Source organism: Anser cygnoides, chromosome 3 (genome assembly GCF_040182565.1).
Source record: "Anser cygnoides isolate HZ-2024a breed goose chromosome 3, Taihu_goose_T2T_genome, whole genome shotgun sequence".
Taxonomy (NCBI): Eukaryota; Metazoa; Chordata; class Aves; order Anseriformes; family Anatidae; genus Anser; species Anser cygnoides.
In genome coordinates, this window is record NC_089875.1 from 39,555,475 (window position 1) to 39,571,761 (window position 16,287).

Below are 16,287 nucleotides of genomic sequence, written 5' to 3' on the forward strand. Positions count from 1 at the left end.
AGTGTTACGTTTTTTTTATGGTGCAGAACAAACAAATCAGTTTATTTTTTTCATTCTGATTTCTGTGACATGCAATTTGACAGGACTGAAAACTGCTGGAGAACATGTGCATTATTCTTTTTCCTTCTCTGTAAATTTCACTTTTCCTCTTGCATTCAGAAAATGATATGGAGGCCTTTCAAATTAGCTGATTTATTTACACTAGCGGATATAAGGTGAATGACTTGGAGTAAATAAATTGTAAATCAGATATCTAAAATGATATATAATAAGCTTGGTATCAGAACTTGGAGTTTTGTCCGTGTTATTTCTAAGTATTGATCCTCTTCACTGTTCCCTTGAGAGCATTCATGCTTCTGTAGAACATTATCTTTTATTTTTAAATGGTATTTTGAAACTTCTAAAATTTAAGTAGCAGTCCCTGTGGAAGCACTGTGTGTATTTTTAATGGGAAGAAATGGAACAGTCATCCATCTCAGAAGTGGTGTAGCAAAACTGGAAAAAAGTACACAGACTGATAGAGATAATGAAAGATAGAGTATCTTTCATTTTGGAGATAACATGAGTTAAAAAGAAACTTCAAAATCAGGAAAACACTGAAGATGATAAAGAGTTACTTACCATTTTGCATAAAACAAGGGGAAAACCCCACCATTTTATTGCCAGGTAAGTCTAAAACAACACAAGGTATGTAGCGCACAAGATGTTGTTGCAGACAGTCAGATGGGGCAGAGTAACTTCACCTGGTGGGAGAGAGACATGGAAAAGTCAGGTGTCCAGGATTTTCACACTCCTGAAGTCATTCAAGAGACAGAGCTATTCCAAAGTGAAATGACTGAAAATCTGGAAGTGCCCGAGACAGCCAGAAATTAATAGTCTTATGAAGATACATGTAGTTCCATTGATTTCGGAGAGTCTTAATTAAGCTAGTCTCTATTACCTTAAGTTTAAGCTAGTCCCTAGACTAGATTAAATTAGAAAACTGCCTTTTTAACAGATAGATGAGGAGCTCTGAAATTAATTCCACCTGAAGTAGTTGCCATTATTGGAACTAGCATGCGAACTCCTACTCCCTTCTAAGCACTGTAAGAAATGGAGAAATCCTGCTGAAAGCCATTCCTGCAAGGGTGCACAGTAATGAAAGCTGGGCAAGGCCGACTTTAAGGGACATAAAATCCTAGACAAAGACAAGTGGAGAGAGACTCTTACAGAAATTGCTCTTCTGCATGCAGTTGGTAGAATGTGCACTTCTTCCCTCTGATGTGTTCTCCTTTTCTGTGGGACAAAGGCCTCTTGTCTTGAAATCCTATTCAGAAAACAAAAGGAAGGAGTTATTGTACTCAGAAGCTCCGATCAGCTAAGTCCAATACCAGGAGCTACCTGAATACGTAGTCACAGCCAGTTTAGTTACTAGGATATCTATCGTAAGAAAAAAAGTAACTTTCCTTCTGTATGAACAGGCTGCAAAATGGGCTTTAGTAACTAAACAACTTCTACATACATTGTTCTGATGCCACAGAAAAAAACTGCTCACAGTGAGGAGCACCTACCTAATACTGAACCTATTTGAATGGCCTGGTCTGAATTAGCTCCCTATAGCTACCGTATGAGGACTGTGTAGGGCAAGGAAGGAATTTAGAGATCTTGGAAAGCAAGGATCGTTATCACACTGTGTATCGCCAACATGACGTGCTTTGAGATGGTTAGAGGCCTTGCCTGTATGGAGGGAGACAGTGACCATCAAATACGCGCTGTTAGGAAACACGTCTCACTTCCTCGTTATGTTAGAGACATGCCAGGTAGGTGTTCATCAGCACATCAAGTACTGCCCAGCTAACACCAAGAAAGTACTAAAATGACCAGAGTGGGTCGCCCATACCACAAGCGAACTAGTGGAATGCTAACGAATGGAAATGTAACACAAGCGTTACAGGCAGAACCAATGTTTTTCTTCTAAGTATCTTTGGCTTTCTGGTCTTCGTAGTGAATGCATCTGAAAATGAGAATGCGTTAACAAATATGTTCTTTAGCTCTTCTGTCTGTAGCTTAAAATTTCTATTCAAGAAAATATTGAGTGTAAGAATCGTGCAATAGTCTATGTTTCAGATACTAGATATCAAGTATGTTTAACGAAATCACTTTACACTTCTTTGTGAGTTCAAATTTATTCTTTGAAAAATGTATTTTATGTATTTTGCTTTCCATCTTTGTGCTGTGTAAAACAACAAGGACAACATTAAGTCATTGAACTTTTTTTCCTAAGAGTCAGGAATCGTGGCTGTGATGTTGCTTAGCAACAAAATCATCTTCCAGACTGGCTGATAAAACATAGGAGGTTTGGGTTGTTTTTCTTAGTGTTCAGGAATGCATCCGGAATATTGGTCTTGAAATCTTGCTACTGTTAATTTTCTCATATTTTACTAACTTCTTTATCTGTAGCAAATCTTTAAAACCAGTCAAGGATTAAGGCACTAAGGTGACAGGTATTGTATAGAAAGAAAAAAAAAAAAAGTCAACCCCTCCTAAAGAAAACATAGTCATCTAGATGTTTGGATGCCACCCTTGCAGATAACAAAGGTGAGGTGGTACAGCAGCAGCAGGCTGTAAGTAACTGGCCCCTGCCCGCAGTCTGTGACCGACCTTTAGCAGCCCCTGCTCTCAGGAGCTGCAAGCAGCGCGGCAGCAGCTCCACCTCTTCTCTCTGCTCGGGCAGGAGAGCAGAAGCTCCCTGGCCTCTCTGCTGCCAGGTGATCCCGGCAGGCTTTGCCTGGCTGCCCTGCTGCCCTAGGCGCAGTGCCAGGTACAGAGCTACTCCATACCTGAAGCTAGGTTTTAAAGGTAAGTTTCTTGCAAAACTGCAGCATCTCCCTGCAGCAGTGACTGAGCAAATGGTGACTGTGTGGTACTTTAAACAGGACCATCTGACAGTAACCAGTCCCGGAACTCTTTGCAACAAAATTCTTTGAAATGTGAAAACTTCAATGAGAGCTTCTGCGCTGCTTTCAAGCTTGTGCTGTCTGCGTTTTACTCAGTCATACCTAAATGATGAAGTTTTCAAGGCAAAACTAAGCCTTGAAAATAAGTCTTTGTATGTTTGAGTATTCCAGCAGAACAGGTAAAGATATAGTTAATATTCTCTACTAAAATTCAGAATAGTACCTGCTATCATAGGAGGTGTGAGGGGAGTAGAAAAAAATCTATTCCCATATTTTAAATGCAGTATTTGAATTTTTGCCTTCACAGAATTCACCTAAACTCTTCTGCCCAAAGGACAGAGTCCTGGATATCGAAGCTATATACAATGTTATCGATGATGCGAAACAGTTTGTGTACATAGCTGTCATGGACTACCTTCCGATCGTCATCGACACAAATGCTAAACGGTGAGTGTCCGTGTCCAGGCCAGCACACTGTCATAATTGCCATTAAGAACTGCTGGAGAAAATGAACCCAGAGGAGATTAGTTACCATTGTGGACCAATTTCTTTGGGCCCAATTCTGCTCTTATTGAAATCAGTGAGAGTTCTGCCATTGACTTAAATAGGAGCAGAATTGGGACCTAAGAAGACATTTCCAGTTCTGGGCCCTAAGCTTTGGATCTGCCTATCGAAGGAGATCAGAACTTGTCTAGTCTGACCACCTGCAAGAGACCCAGGAATACAAGAACCTGCTTACACATTAATCCCATTTCTTATGCTATTGTATTCACTACCTTGATAACACAGCTACTGCTAGTTTATGAATACCATATAGCTATCCAATATAGAGTGGGTGTGTATGTAAGAGAGAAGAACCATGCTGAGAGTTCTCATATAAAACATGGGAGATGTCATAGCCTTACTGAAATATATGTAAGCTATTTTTGAATTCAGCACAGATCACATTTTAAGTTATATTGTAGTTTGAAGAACAGAGAAATGTTAAACAAAACCAAGTAACTTTTAAACACACAGTTTATATGGACCACTAAAAAGCAGTCATGACCCACAACTGAAGCCACCACAGTGTTCTAAAACCATCCAACTCAGAAGGCAAGTATTCAGTGGTCCCTCTTTCTCTTGGTAACGCTTGCTATGAATTGAACAGCTACTTAAGCTTGCTGTTCCATCCGTGCACTTTAATTGAACACCACTAGGCCAAATTAACATGGTTGTTATGTGTTTTTTTCCCGTTTTGCATGAAGGTATGTTCTTTTTTTTTTTTTTTTTTTAAAATCATTTGACTGATATCAAGTGTAAGCTATTTCAAATCCAGAAGAGGGGTTTTCGGATAAGCTCATTATGTACAGCCTCTGTCACACTGACAGAAATCAGGGTAGTGCTGTAGGAACCTGTTTCACACCATCCAGCCCTCTCGTTTCTCCTTTATGCTGGAAAGGTTCTTCACATGTAGTACTGCTGCAGTGTTGCAGATTATGTTACCTGCCACATTCCTCCCTTTTTTGTTCTCATGCCCTAACAATTCAGAAATACACTGGATTAGAGAGCTCCAAAGAAGCCACCTGTGTAAATTCTTTTAACGTTTTCCCTAGCAGCATGGCTTTGTGTTTTGCACTGCCACAGCTTCCCTAACTTGTCAGCTCCCAGATTTTCTGGCATTGCAGAGGTCAGATTTCATTAGGCTGAATGCCTTGACACTGCTGGAATAAAGAAAAAGTACATTTTCTTTATCTAATTCTCCCTGTCCTGACCTGGTCTCACCAAGAGTCAGGAATGCAAGGCTTGAACTACCAAGAACAGCCAACTCAACAGGTGGGAGATGAGCACTATGGAGGCCAGTATCCCACTTGTTGAAGAATTTCTCCCATCTTGATCAAGAAAAGATAGCATCCTCCTTAAGCAACCCCTCTCCTGCTGCTGCTAACAGATGCAGGCACCATGCACAGCTCTCCTTTTCAAAGCAGGAAATTAACAGAAGGCATTCCAGTCCTCTGCCTGTATGGTACACCAGAAAAGAGAGAATGGCAGTCAGAGGAGGATTCAGTGTCCCTGTTCCCTTAGTTGTGTAAGCAACAGAAAATCCTTCTTGTCCCTCTGTCTGGGCTGGGTAAGCAGCACCCTCTAGCTGTAGCTTCTGCTGGTTCTCCCTCCACTGCTCTCAATAGAGGCAGTGATGCAGGAGCAACCTTCCTAGCTACGGCTCAGCTGTCCACAGCCTCACTGTCCCCACGGTGGCAGGGCAGAATGCTATGAAAAAGGATGCTGGCTGATCTGTTCAGAGAACAGCGTTTCTTAGACAGAAAAAATAAATTCAAAATTAATTAAATAAGTGTATATAGTTCTCTCTGTGATGTCTTCTAGGCTTGATTGGATAAAAATCCTTTTTTTATTATTTTTAATTTTTTTAAAGTTATATGAACATACCGTATTCTTTCTCCACAGATACTGGCCCTATTTAGATGGGAAGATACGAGAAGCTTTAGTTTTACGAAGTATTAAAGTTCGACTTCTCATAAGTTTCTCAAGAGACACAGATCCCCTTACTTTTAACTTTGTTTCATCTCTCAAAGCTATTTGCACTGAAGTTCCAAGCTGTAGTTTGAAAGTTGTAAGTATAATCCATATTGCTTTGAAATCCTAAGATATTCTCCCCTACACCCCACAAAAAAAAAAAAAAGATCAAGAAAACTTCACAACTGGAAAGTGTTCTCTGTACCAAAGCCTTTAAATTTCATTAAATAACATAGGAACTGTAATATAGTGAACTAAAATAATATCTAGTAGTAACAGACATTGAAATTAAGACAGAAAAATAGAATGATGCCAAGAGGCAGTCTGTGTGGGGGACAGCTTGCGTAAAACACTACATCTGGTCTTTCATGGCAAAGCTAGCAGAGTGAACTGTAGCCGTATGTCTTGTTTATGCTGGCTGATAGAGTAAAAGTGACAGCACAAACGTGTTTTAGTCTGGATTTGTGTAACCTTACTGTTCATCTGCATAAGTATCTATTTTTCCCTTACCGAAGTACAAAGTATAAGAAAAAAATAATATTTTATGTTAGATTGAGGTTGTAAATTCAGGATTACAAAAACTAGAACTATTATGTGTTCGCATAAGGCATGCAATCAGAAAGGTAAGAAATACCTAGTGTTATATGTGTATCAGAGAACAGTGTATGGTATGTATGTACTACTTAAAATTTGATACAATTCATTTTTATGAAATTAAGGGTATTGCTAATCAGTCATCTTGAATCAGTTTTTATTTTTTTCAGATAACTGCCGGAAGCAATCCCCTGAGTTATTGTTTTTTTTTTTCATGTTGTTTTTAATTGACAAGAAGTGCAGGGGAAAAGAAGTGTTGTGTTACACTGTGGTATCTTATGTATATATCTAGAAAGAGATTTTTGCTTTGAAATACAGTTATTACAAGTTTCTTAAAGTGAGAAGCAGCATAAAGTGTGTTTATAAGACAAAAATTACATATGACTGACAATGCTTAAGCCACTTCAATTTCAAGTAACTTACTTGTTCTGTATTCATCGAAATTTTATGTATTAAAATTATTTTTATTTAAGTGGGACCTAACGCTGTACATAGTCACATCCATTTCCATCTACTTAAAACAGGTAAAATTTTTAGTGCAGAATTGTATTGTAAAGAACTGAATGATAAAAGGAAAAGAATGATTTCTAGGGAGAGATATTCTAGCCAGAATCACTGTAGTTAAAATAGAAATACAATGATTTCCAGGAAAAAAAAAAAAAAAAGGAGCATAGCAGATTTAAATGTAATTTTAAAGGTACAACAGAACTCAGTTGCCTCTGTGCTGTGCCTCACAAGTTCTGCACACTGGTCAAGTCACTGCCTTAGGTAAGAACTGATTAAAGAAGATGGGTTTGGTATAATTAATAGCCTAAGGCTCAGACTTTCTTGGTAACTATTCAATTTTGGCTCAAACTGTACCACAGGCTTCATGATGGCATTTATTTACTTAACAAAATGTGACAGATGAGTACTTTAAAAAAAAATCATTTCCTTTGTATTCCTCTGTTCTAGCCAGGATCAAAGTGTAGTAATGTGTGTGCATGTTGGAAAGGGAACATAGAACTCTACAGAGTATACTGTCATGTGCAGGTACATATTATATATGTTTATGCACAAGAATTCTGCAATTTTAAGAGAAACTCAAGTTACAAATTCTGATTGAAAACTTAAAATTGCTAACCTGTCCCAGTGCCTTAATAACGTTCTGACAAAGACTTTGAGACTATAAATTCAATAAACACATTCTCAAAAAAGATGACTCGAGAAGAATTTATGAGGAAGCTTTGTTTAGGGACATTGTAAATGCAGCAAGCACACAGCCTAATACCAAGGAGTTAAACTGCATACCAGACTGCTGCTCCTTTAGGGAGCTCTGTCCTGCTCCCTGCACTCAGCCAAATGGGATCATGTAATTAAAGCTTCAGTCATAAAGGGTAAAGTCAAGGTGAAGTGCTCATTGCCATGTCTCTTGGGACCTTCATTCTAGTACTCACGTTTTGTGTGCTTGACATTTGAAGCACATCTTCCATGCACGAATGCACGGTCTAACTCCCAAAGAAGCTTTAGAAGTGGTCCAGCTCCATTGCTTACAGTGCTGACCAGAGGCAGGTGGATGCTTCTCAAGAGCCCACAGGAAGCCTGAACTGGAGTAAAGCAACATCAGGGAACTGGAGCCCAGGCAGGAGTGCCATGGACCAGGTATATGGCTCTATGGCAAAAACCCTTCTTGAGCCTCCAACTGAAAGCTGTGCAGGTATATTCATGCTAGGGTAAGATAGGAAAAAACAGAACCTTTTGCTAATTTTCAGGAAACCAGAAATACGAAAATACAGATGTTCTGTGAGTCAAAAAAAGTGCTGTATATTAACTATGAAACCTTCGCTCCCAAGCACCAACTGAATTTTGAAGTTCTAAACTCCTAAAATAAGGATGGAAAAGACAAATGAAACTTTAACCAAAGGTGGTGGTATTATTAGCACAGTATTTCTGCTGAAGGTACGCAGTAGAGAATATTAGTCTCTGCTACTACTTACTGCTGGTGATGGTTTACTTGCCTGTCAAAGCTACATTTGTGTACTCTGTTTGTGAGGGCAGATGCGGCTCCCTGCTGGTATCTGCATTGTCAAGGAATTAATGACTTGTCTGCTGTTGCTGGAGAACACACATTTTCCAGCATTCTATCTTTTCCTGCCTGAAGCTGAAATCTTCTCTTCTACAAGCTTATACAAATAGGAAACTGGCATGTGATTTTTCAGTTCAGCACATCTGTTGAATCTATCTCAATGTCACAACTCTAAGCTTCTGTGATGATTGTGCTTGGCTTTTCTGCAGCAAAATATGCGACTTTTTGCTAAATCTCATAGCCCTGGGAATGAAGCTTATCATGTTTTGTTTCCTGGCATTGAATAGTTTACCCATTTGCAATTTTTAGACTAGTTCCTACGATAATAGTCAGTTACACAGCAGGTTGCTTCAGTTTCCAAATCACCAGGAAGAGTTAATGTCCTTGAAGGACACCCTATGGCTGCTAACTATCTCGGTTCCTGTTCTGTTGTGCAGAGAATAACATGAACATTTCCTCTGGCTTTATCCAGTAATTAAGACATTTTCAGATCCATCTCCAACTTGCTAAGTACATAGTTTCTGTCAACCATACATGCTTGTACAGGAGTTCCTCAGACACATGGAGCAGGTGCAGTGTACAGCCATTTTCATCAATAATGTAACGTGAATTAGATTTGTTCTGAGGCTCTACACCATAACCTCAATCAAAGTTTCCAAGTCATGCAGTAAATATTTAATTTCTACTTCATCATGTTATTCTCCGCTTCTGTTTTTGGAATCTGTGTCTAGCTATTAATTTCCTTGATGAAACAAACATTACTTAGTATTATACTGGAAAATCTTCCTGTCTGGCACTGAGCCAGTTAAGGAGTGCATTACAGCTCCTCAAAACAAATCTATCAGGCATCACGCTTCAGGGTAAAACAGATGCATTTTCCTCTTGTTGTCTGGTAAATCTGGTCTTTGTCTATGGGGTTTTGAAAAGCTTCTGAGATTGGCATAGTTTCCAAAAGGAAACTTGCCAATGTGCCAGATAAAGGTAAGAATTCAACTTGTTGTCTTACCTGGAAGTATGTATCCTGAAGCAGATGTCAAATGCCAGGGCTTCTTGATGAACGTGGAAATGAACTAAACAAGTTTCTATCTCTCATTATGCAGAACACAACATTTTTTTTTTGCTCTTCATTTCGTTGCCTTTATTATCCAGCATTGCATTGCTTAAAATATGAAGTGCCTATTTACTTTGTGTACTTCACAATGCCAGGGTATACTGCATATCACAAGCTATGAGAATTTAGTATGAAATACAATGTGCAGTACTTTATGAAAATTAATGCTTGCCTATAACCCTGAGCTGTTCTGTAGCACTAACTTATTTTCAATAAAGAGTAGAAGAGCAGAATATATTTTTTCCGTCCATGACAGAATGGTTCTTATTAACCTAAACTCCAATCTATTTTATGGCAGAAATTCTTTGACCTTGAAGAAGAGAATGCATGCTTTCTTAAAGAACAGAAGAACACTTCCCTTCCCAAACTAAACCGTAACAAATATATGGTGACTGATGGAGCTGCATACATTGGTAAGTAACCACATCTCAAGAATATTTGTTTGTTAGCCAAAAGCCTTAAACAATACCCATTTATGAATGAGGAATCTACAGCTGATATGCTTGTTAATTAAAATACTGGTCTAATTTCTCTGGGAACCTGGATGAAGACTGAGCTTTGAACCTCTTGTCAATTAAAAATTCTTAAGTTTATTTTTCCTATCAGTTTCTCAAAAGCAACACACTGCTTTCAGTAGTTAAAAATAGACTTAAAAGAAAAATACAGTATACTTCATGAAGTAAGAATAAATATGATGATCAACATATTATCTGTTTCTGCAGTCCAGCAAAGGTGGACTGCTCTCTATTTCCCATGTCATTAATAAACCTATGACAGATTAGTAAATAAACCTAGTAAATACTCCACAAATGGCCGTTACCTTCCAATGTCATCTTATTCCATTTAACTGTAATGGTATTCCGGACACCCTCCTTTTATTAACGTTAGATATGTGTTCAATTGGTATTTTGGGTTAAGGTACATTTAAATAAAGTCTCTTCATGGCACCTAGCAGAAGATCACTGTCAGTCAAATGCTAACTGAATGCATGATAAAAACTTAAGTATATATGCATATATAAAACTGACTGAGCTGTGCTTGAGCTGAAGGATCAAAAAAGGGCTACTGAATTAAAAAGTAAGTTTTAAGATTCTACTATGTCAAGGAGAAAACAGGCACTCTAATATGCTGCAGCTTGATGTTTTAGTTGCCAGCTTACTCACCCTGACTTACTGCAAGGGCTTAAAGCCAGTATTCTCTAAGGGAGTCGGGGCAAAGAAAGCCTGCAAACACAGAAGCATGTCCATGCACACAGATGAAGAGTAAGATAATCACAAGTTGTACAGAGAGATGTCCAAAAGCTCCTCTGAAAAGCTCACATTGATGGGCTCTTAACAAGCACCCATACCCCTCTCAATTTACCCAAATCTCTTTTCACTTCAAGTAGCTGAGCTCATTCCTCTCTGGTCTCTTAAGTATTTTATGAGCTCCAAAATCTTCTTTTTACTCCATTTTAAATTCTTATACCCAGATCAAATTTCATTGCCTTATGAAGTGTCTACACAGTACGGGTTCTTAGCTGGTTTTGTTGTGGTGGTGGTTTTTTTCCCCTATATATATATGCACACACAGAGATGTTAAGGACAGAGAAATAAAGCTGTGCAAAAGTGATAAAAATATATGTTAAGGACCTGATTTATCTTCTACTTGAAAGCATAGTAAAAAAGGTCCCTTAAAAAGAGGCTTCAATTTACCATCTTTGACATTCAATTTAACATCTTTGACAATTTCAGAATTCTTAACGTTTCATGTTGAAATAGCTTAAGTGACTCCTAAAGAAAAAGTATAAATTTCTCAGATAGGTTCAAGTCTTATAAACGTTCAGACATTCTGTTTTGAAAGATTGCTCTAGTAACATTTTTTCTCCAAAATACTGCATATATTATAAATGTAGATCTTAAATAATTATGAGTTCTGGAGAAATACAAAGATGTAAATTAAACACTTGGTTTACCATTAATCCAGTTACCCTCTTTGACTTGCTACCATCAGCATCTGGAATTCTCATTTATTACTATTACCTTAGACTTTGACAAGGTGGGTAGTAACCAGTAGAGTAAAACAATAAAACCTGTTTCAGTTTTCTGAAATACCTGTCAAGAGGTAATCTAAAAGATCTAGTGGTTTGGTTCAGCATTATGGAGCAACCATGTACTTTAATTTGTTTATAAAGCCCCAAAATATTTTCATTGTAGGCACTGAAGAGGTTAATAAGTATATGGAGTTTTTTTTATATATATACACACACAATATATATACATACATACATAGTACACAGAAGGCAAGAGAAAATTAGTTTTGAATGATTACTTTTAAATAAAGAACTTGTTTTCACTCATTGTATATTCCTGCCTTTACTTGTAGGTAATTTTGATTGGGTAGGAAATGCATTTACGCAGAACGCTGGAACGGGCCTTGTTATCAACCAAGCAGATGCGGGGAACAGCACAAGCATCATAAAGCAACTCAAGGCTGTTTTTGAAAGAGACTGGTATTCACATTATGCCAAAAGTTTACAACCAACAAAAATCCCAAACTGCTTTAATCACAAACTTAATAAAGCAACATCAAATAAGACTGCCATGAGCAATGTGAATTAGAAAGACTATTTTACTGTTTAGTACAACAATGAAGAATTACATTGGGTGTAGCCCTCTTTCATATTTACAGACAAAAGACTTAAAAAAGCAAAAAAAGGAAAAAAAAAAGGTTGGTTGGGGGGTGTTTTTAGGAAAAAGCACACTTATATAAACTATCTAAACTATATTCTCTATATTATGACTTTCAAATTTGTTACTTCTGACACTGAATGTCAATTTTTGCTTCCATGTTAATTTTAACATTCCTCATTTGAACTTAACAGAAACAGAAGAATTGATTGAGGCTGTTTTCAGATTTTCACTAATTGCCATCCTGGCTAGAACGAACCCTTGGCAGAACTAAGATCCTAGCTATGAAATGGCATTCCAAGATCAGTTATTATTGACATACAAGTAGATGGTAGGTTTACCCTATTAGAAAAGATAGAAGAATAAGCAAATATTCACCTATACAAATCTTCCCTTTAAATAAATATCTAGTCGTGTAAGTCTTTTCTAGTTTTGAACATTTAGTTAAAGTATCATCTTTTCTAAATAGCCTTAAAATACATTACAGTTATGGTACTGGTAATTCATCTCCTAAGAGAATGAGAAGGTTTTGAGGGACTGGTGTTGGCCTAATCAAATTCATGATAATCCCTAAAACCTCTCAGCTAAATAAATTTTCATCGAAGTAATATGGATTCATTTCAACATAACAGTTATTTCTAATTATAGTATTATCTAACAACGTACATCTGCGTATTAAAAGCAAAGAATTAGAGATTGCAAGAAAAATCAGTCCAAGAACAAATTTTCCCCAAGGTAAAAGTTTGTCAAGTGTATAGAATAAAAAATAAAAATCAAATACTACTTTTGGGGAAAGTCAAGGGTTGTGCAAAATTATGCAAAAATTGTTGTTAAATGATAATATATTCATTTTCACACATTTTTTCTTTCCTGTCACTTAAAAAAATTGCAAAATGGCTTTTTTTTTTAAATGTTGTCCCCGTAAGTGAATACATCAGCATAAACTGAACCATGAGGCCTTCATTTGGGCCACAGTTTCAGTTGGTATTAACAGGCACCTCTACAAACATGACTCAGTTGCCCTGACATGCAACTGTCTGTAAAAGTGTGAATTTGCTCTTTAAATAGATTCTTTTACAGAACTGTATTAGCTTGGTTTCTTAATGAAAATGTTTCATTACTATCGTGCTTCTGCTGAAGAAATACAGCCATGAAAGCAAACTGCATTCTCCATTTTGTTAATAATTCATGTAACTATTTCCAAATGCAGACTGTTCTCACCCGGCTGTATATTACAGAAGGCACGCTTTGAAAGCAGTGGGTTAAGAGATACCAAAACTAAAAATGGCCCAATGGATTATTTTAATCTTAAGACCAAGTTAAAAAGCCACCTTGACTTTTAAAATACAAGTTTCATGTGAAAAGTTAAAAAAAAAAAAGTCAATTTTGTTTAAAAGTAAGCACAGTTTAGAAAATTATGAAAAGGCAATGCATGCACAACTTCAAAATACTACTTTGCCAGCAAGAGATAGAGACGCACCATGAAACTGGTTAGGACTGCAAAAGGCACACTTTTAACAAACACCGTGTTTCTTTTGCAATTTCCCAGATGTATATCATCTTACTGGAAAGCATGAAAAAAAAAATTAGTTGTCAATTTTTACAGAAAAGATTCTGCACAGCTTTAATGTTGAAGAACATTTGATAATATTCCGATAAACCCATGCAATTTATTAGACTTCCCTCCTGCAGGAAAACATATATTCTGACATTTGTATAAGAAACAAAAAAACAAATCTAAAAAGAAAAAGGTTACCTGAGTCACTTTAAAGGAGAGATCTTTGGAAAGACAAAATTTTGTATTTTCTTTCTTCTGTATATAACTTTAGTGTACGTATTGCAAGAACAATAGAGATCCCCAGCACAAAATCTAGGGTGTTTTTTATTTTTATTATTAAATTAAGATACATCCAGATTCATTTCTGGTGAAACTCTTAACCAATTTCAGCCATTGGTTACATCACCAATGAATTTAGTCTTTGGAGTCAATGCAAAAAAAGGGGGCGGAGGAGGGTTAAAAACTGCTTGAGATAGTTTTAAATTTTCTGAGAGATCAGAAATGGTCCCCATGGATAGGTGATCTTAAAGCTCAAGATAAATTTACTACCATGTTTTCACTAAGATAAAAAAAAAAGACCTCCCCCCTCACTTTTCAGAGTTGTTAGTTGTAGCACCTGATGGCAATAATATACAAGAAGAATCAACGTGATATTTTTCCCTCTTGTATTATTGATATTAGAAATGTGTTAAGTTTTTGAAATGACATTTTGTACAAGTAATGAAGAATCTCAGTGCAACAGAAATTTGTAAAATGCTAAAGGTAATGTCTTTTTTCAAATCAGTATTTAGTGATAAGATAAGACTGTGGACTTACCACTGACCTTCTATTTAGTATAGCAAAAGAACGATTCAGATATAGTAGTTTCATTGAACTGATCCTAGGTAAATGCAATCATAAACATTAACTGAGGCCCTCAGTTAACAACTGCATTCTTATTGACTTGATGAACAAATTCTGGTGCTTCAATGACACCCCCCCTCCCCCCAAAAAGCTGATATATAAAAGTACTTTTTAAAAGAAGTAGTATATTCTGTTTTTATGATGGAATGGTCGGGGCTTTTCTGAGCAACTTTAATGAGAAATAGTGGTCAGCCATCCTACAGCCGGACTGGCAGGCTCAAATTTAATTTCGTATAACGTATGGATTGCTATTTTAATAGCTATTTACAATGGCAGCAGCTCCAAAGTAGTACAGAAGGCTTTGGTCTGTTACATTAGCCAAAAGACAAAGTGCATCCTTGGACTTCAGCAAGTTGGAAGTTAATGAAAAAAAACCAAACAAAAAAGCAGATTCTTTTTTTAAAATCTGCTACAGCCAATTATTTCTTTTAGGTTAGCATTGTTCCTGTTTAACTAGATTTGCTACAGCAGCCTCAATTCTGGCTTCAGCTTCTTCTGTCAATGTAAATAAATCTGTAGCAAATCCATTACAGTTATTTCATGTTGGTTTAGCGGGGATCAGTCTAGACCAGTTTCCTCTTGCTTTAGTTCTTCTGAATATCACCATTGCACAGCAAATTTCCAACCTTAACAGGAATTTGCATTCCGTAGTTTCTCACAGGCCTCACAGGCATAAAATCCAAAAGATGCACTTTCTCTAACCCCCTTCTAACTGGTATTGGTAACTCTGTCATATTAAAGACAATTTCCTAAACAGAACGGCTTTATTCTTAAAGAATACAGACTGTAATTGTTGTTTGCTGCAAACATTTACTAGTGCCTTATTCATAGAAGTTTTTGTTTAACTGTTCCTCACGTGAAGTCCTGCTAACATCTTATATCTAGTACTGAAAGGCATACAGCAAGCTTCCTAAGAAAGAAGACTACACATTGTGATGTTTACAGATTAGTACATAAATCTAGAGTCACAAAAAACAAACGTGATGTGTTGGTCCAAACCACAAGCATTTAAACCCAAGCATTTTTATCCAAGCGCAGTTCTAAAACTTATTTCACAAATTACTCCTGCCTTTATTATCAACTAATCCACATCATGATTGAAGCAGTCTGTCCTGCCAAGGTGTAAAAATAAATAAAATCTGAATTCTCCCAACACCTGGCTAACAGCAAAAGAATCACCACAGAAATTCCTTTCAGCCAAGGGTGAAGCCCAAATCTCATACAGTGGTTACTATACAAATCTCACACGTTATGCCTCAAGCTGTTTTGGGCAGGCTACTACTTTTTTCTGCCTCTTGCATGTGCTCTTATTTACCATGCTGCAAGCCAAACAACAAACAGGTATTTGGGGCTTTGCTGTTGGGAGTCTTTTTGGTGGTAGGGGAAGGGCGTTGTTCTTTTGTCTTTAACACAGGGAGAAAAAAGAGGCAATAGAGTGGGCATGAAATTTAAGCATTCCCCTTAACTAGTATCTGCAGCTACTTTCGCTTTCTCTGCAAAGAGCAGAGAAGCAGCATGATGTGCCATGACAACTATAACCTAACAGGAATGGACTTAAGTTTTTGTCTTTCTTTGTTTTTTCTCCTCAGCATTTTTTTTTCTAAGAAATGCATATTTCAATGTGGGTTCTTGCTGTACAAGGTTTTACAGGACCCAGTATTCCTTCCAGCAAATCCAGGCTCTAGAGATCGTTCAGGGGAAAGCAGATAAGAATAAAGTAAATAAAAATGCTCAGAATGCTACTTTCAAGACCTACCTGTTACTTGCATTCCTACTAGCTACCTAAATTCTACTACTTTTTGTTGAGTTTTACATAGATAAAAACTGAACTAAGCTCTATGTGAATGCTACCTGCCATTTAACCCTAAATCTGAGGAGAAATCCAGAGCATTTCTATGTTGATTTTTTTTTTGTGACTTTAGTGTGTACTTACTGAA

The 16,287-nt window shown here is 37.0% G+C and overlaps 1 protein-coding gene across 35 annotated transcripts in view; it reads left to right on the forward strand.

Moving 5' to 3' along the window:
• Window positions 1-15,950, forward strand: part of PLD5 (phospholipase D family member 5) — a 317,558-nt gene extending 301,608 nt beyond the window's left edge. For all 35 annotated transcript variants that reach the window (XM_066993942.1, XM_066993946.1, XM_066993949.1 and 32 more), the window contains 4 exons: window positions 3,244-3,383; window positions 5,382-5,547; window positions 9,519-9,633; window positions 11,585-15,950. In XM_066993942.1, the coding sequence (XP_066850043.1) occupies window positions 3,244-3,383; window positions 5,382-5,547; window positions 9,519-9,633; window positions 11,585-11,820 (657 nt within the window). In that variant the 3' untranslated portion in view covers window positions 11,821-15,950. The remainder of the gene's footprint in view (window positions 1-3,243; window positions 3,384-5,381; window positions 5,548-9,518; window positions 9,634-11,584) is intronic.
• Window positions 15,951-16,287: the final 337 nt, after the last annotated feature.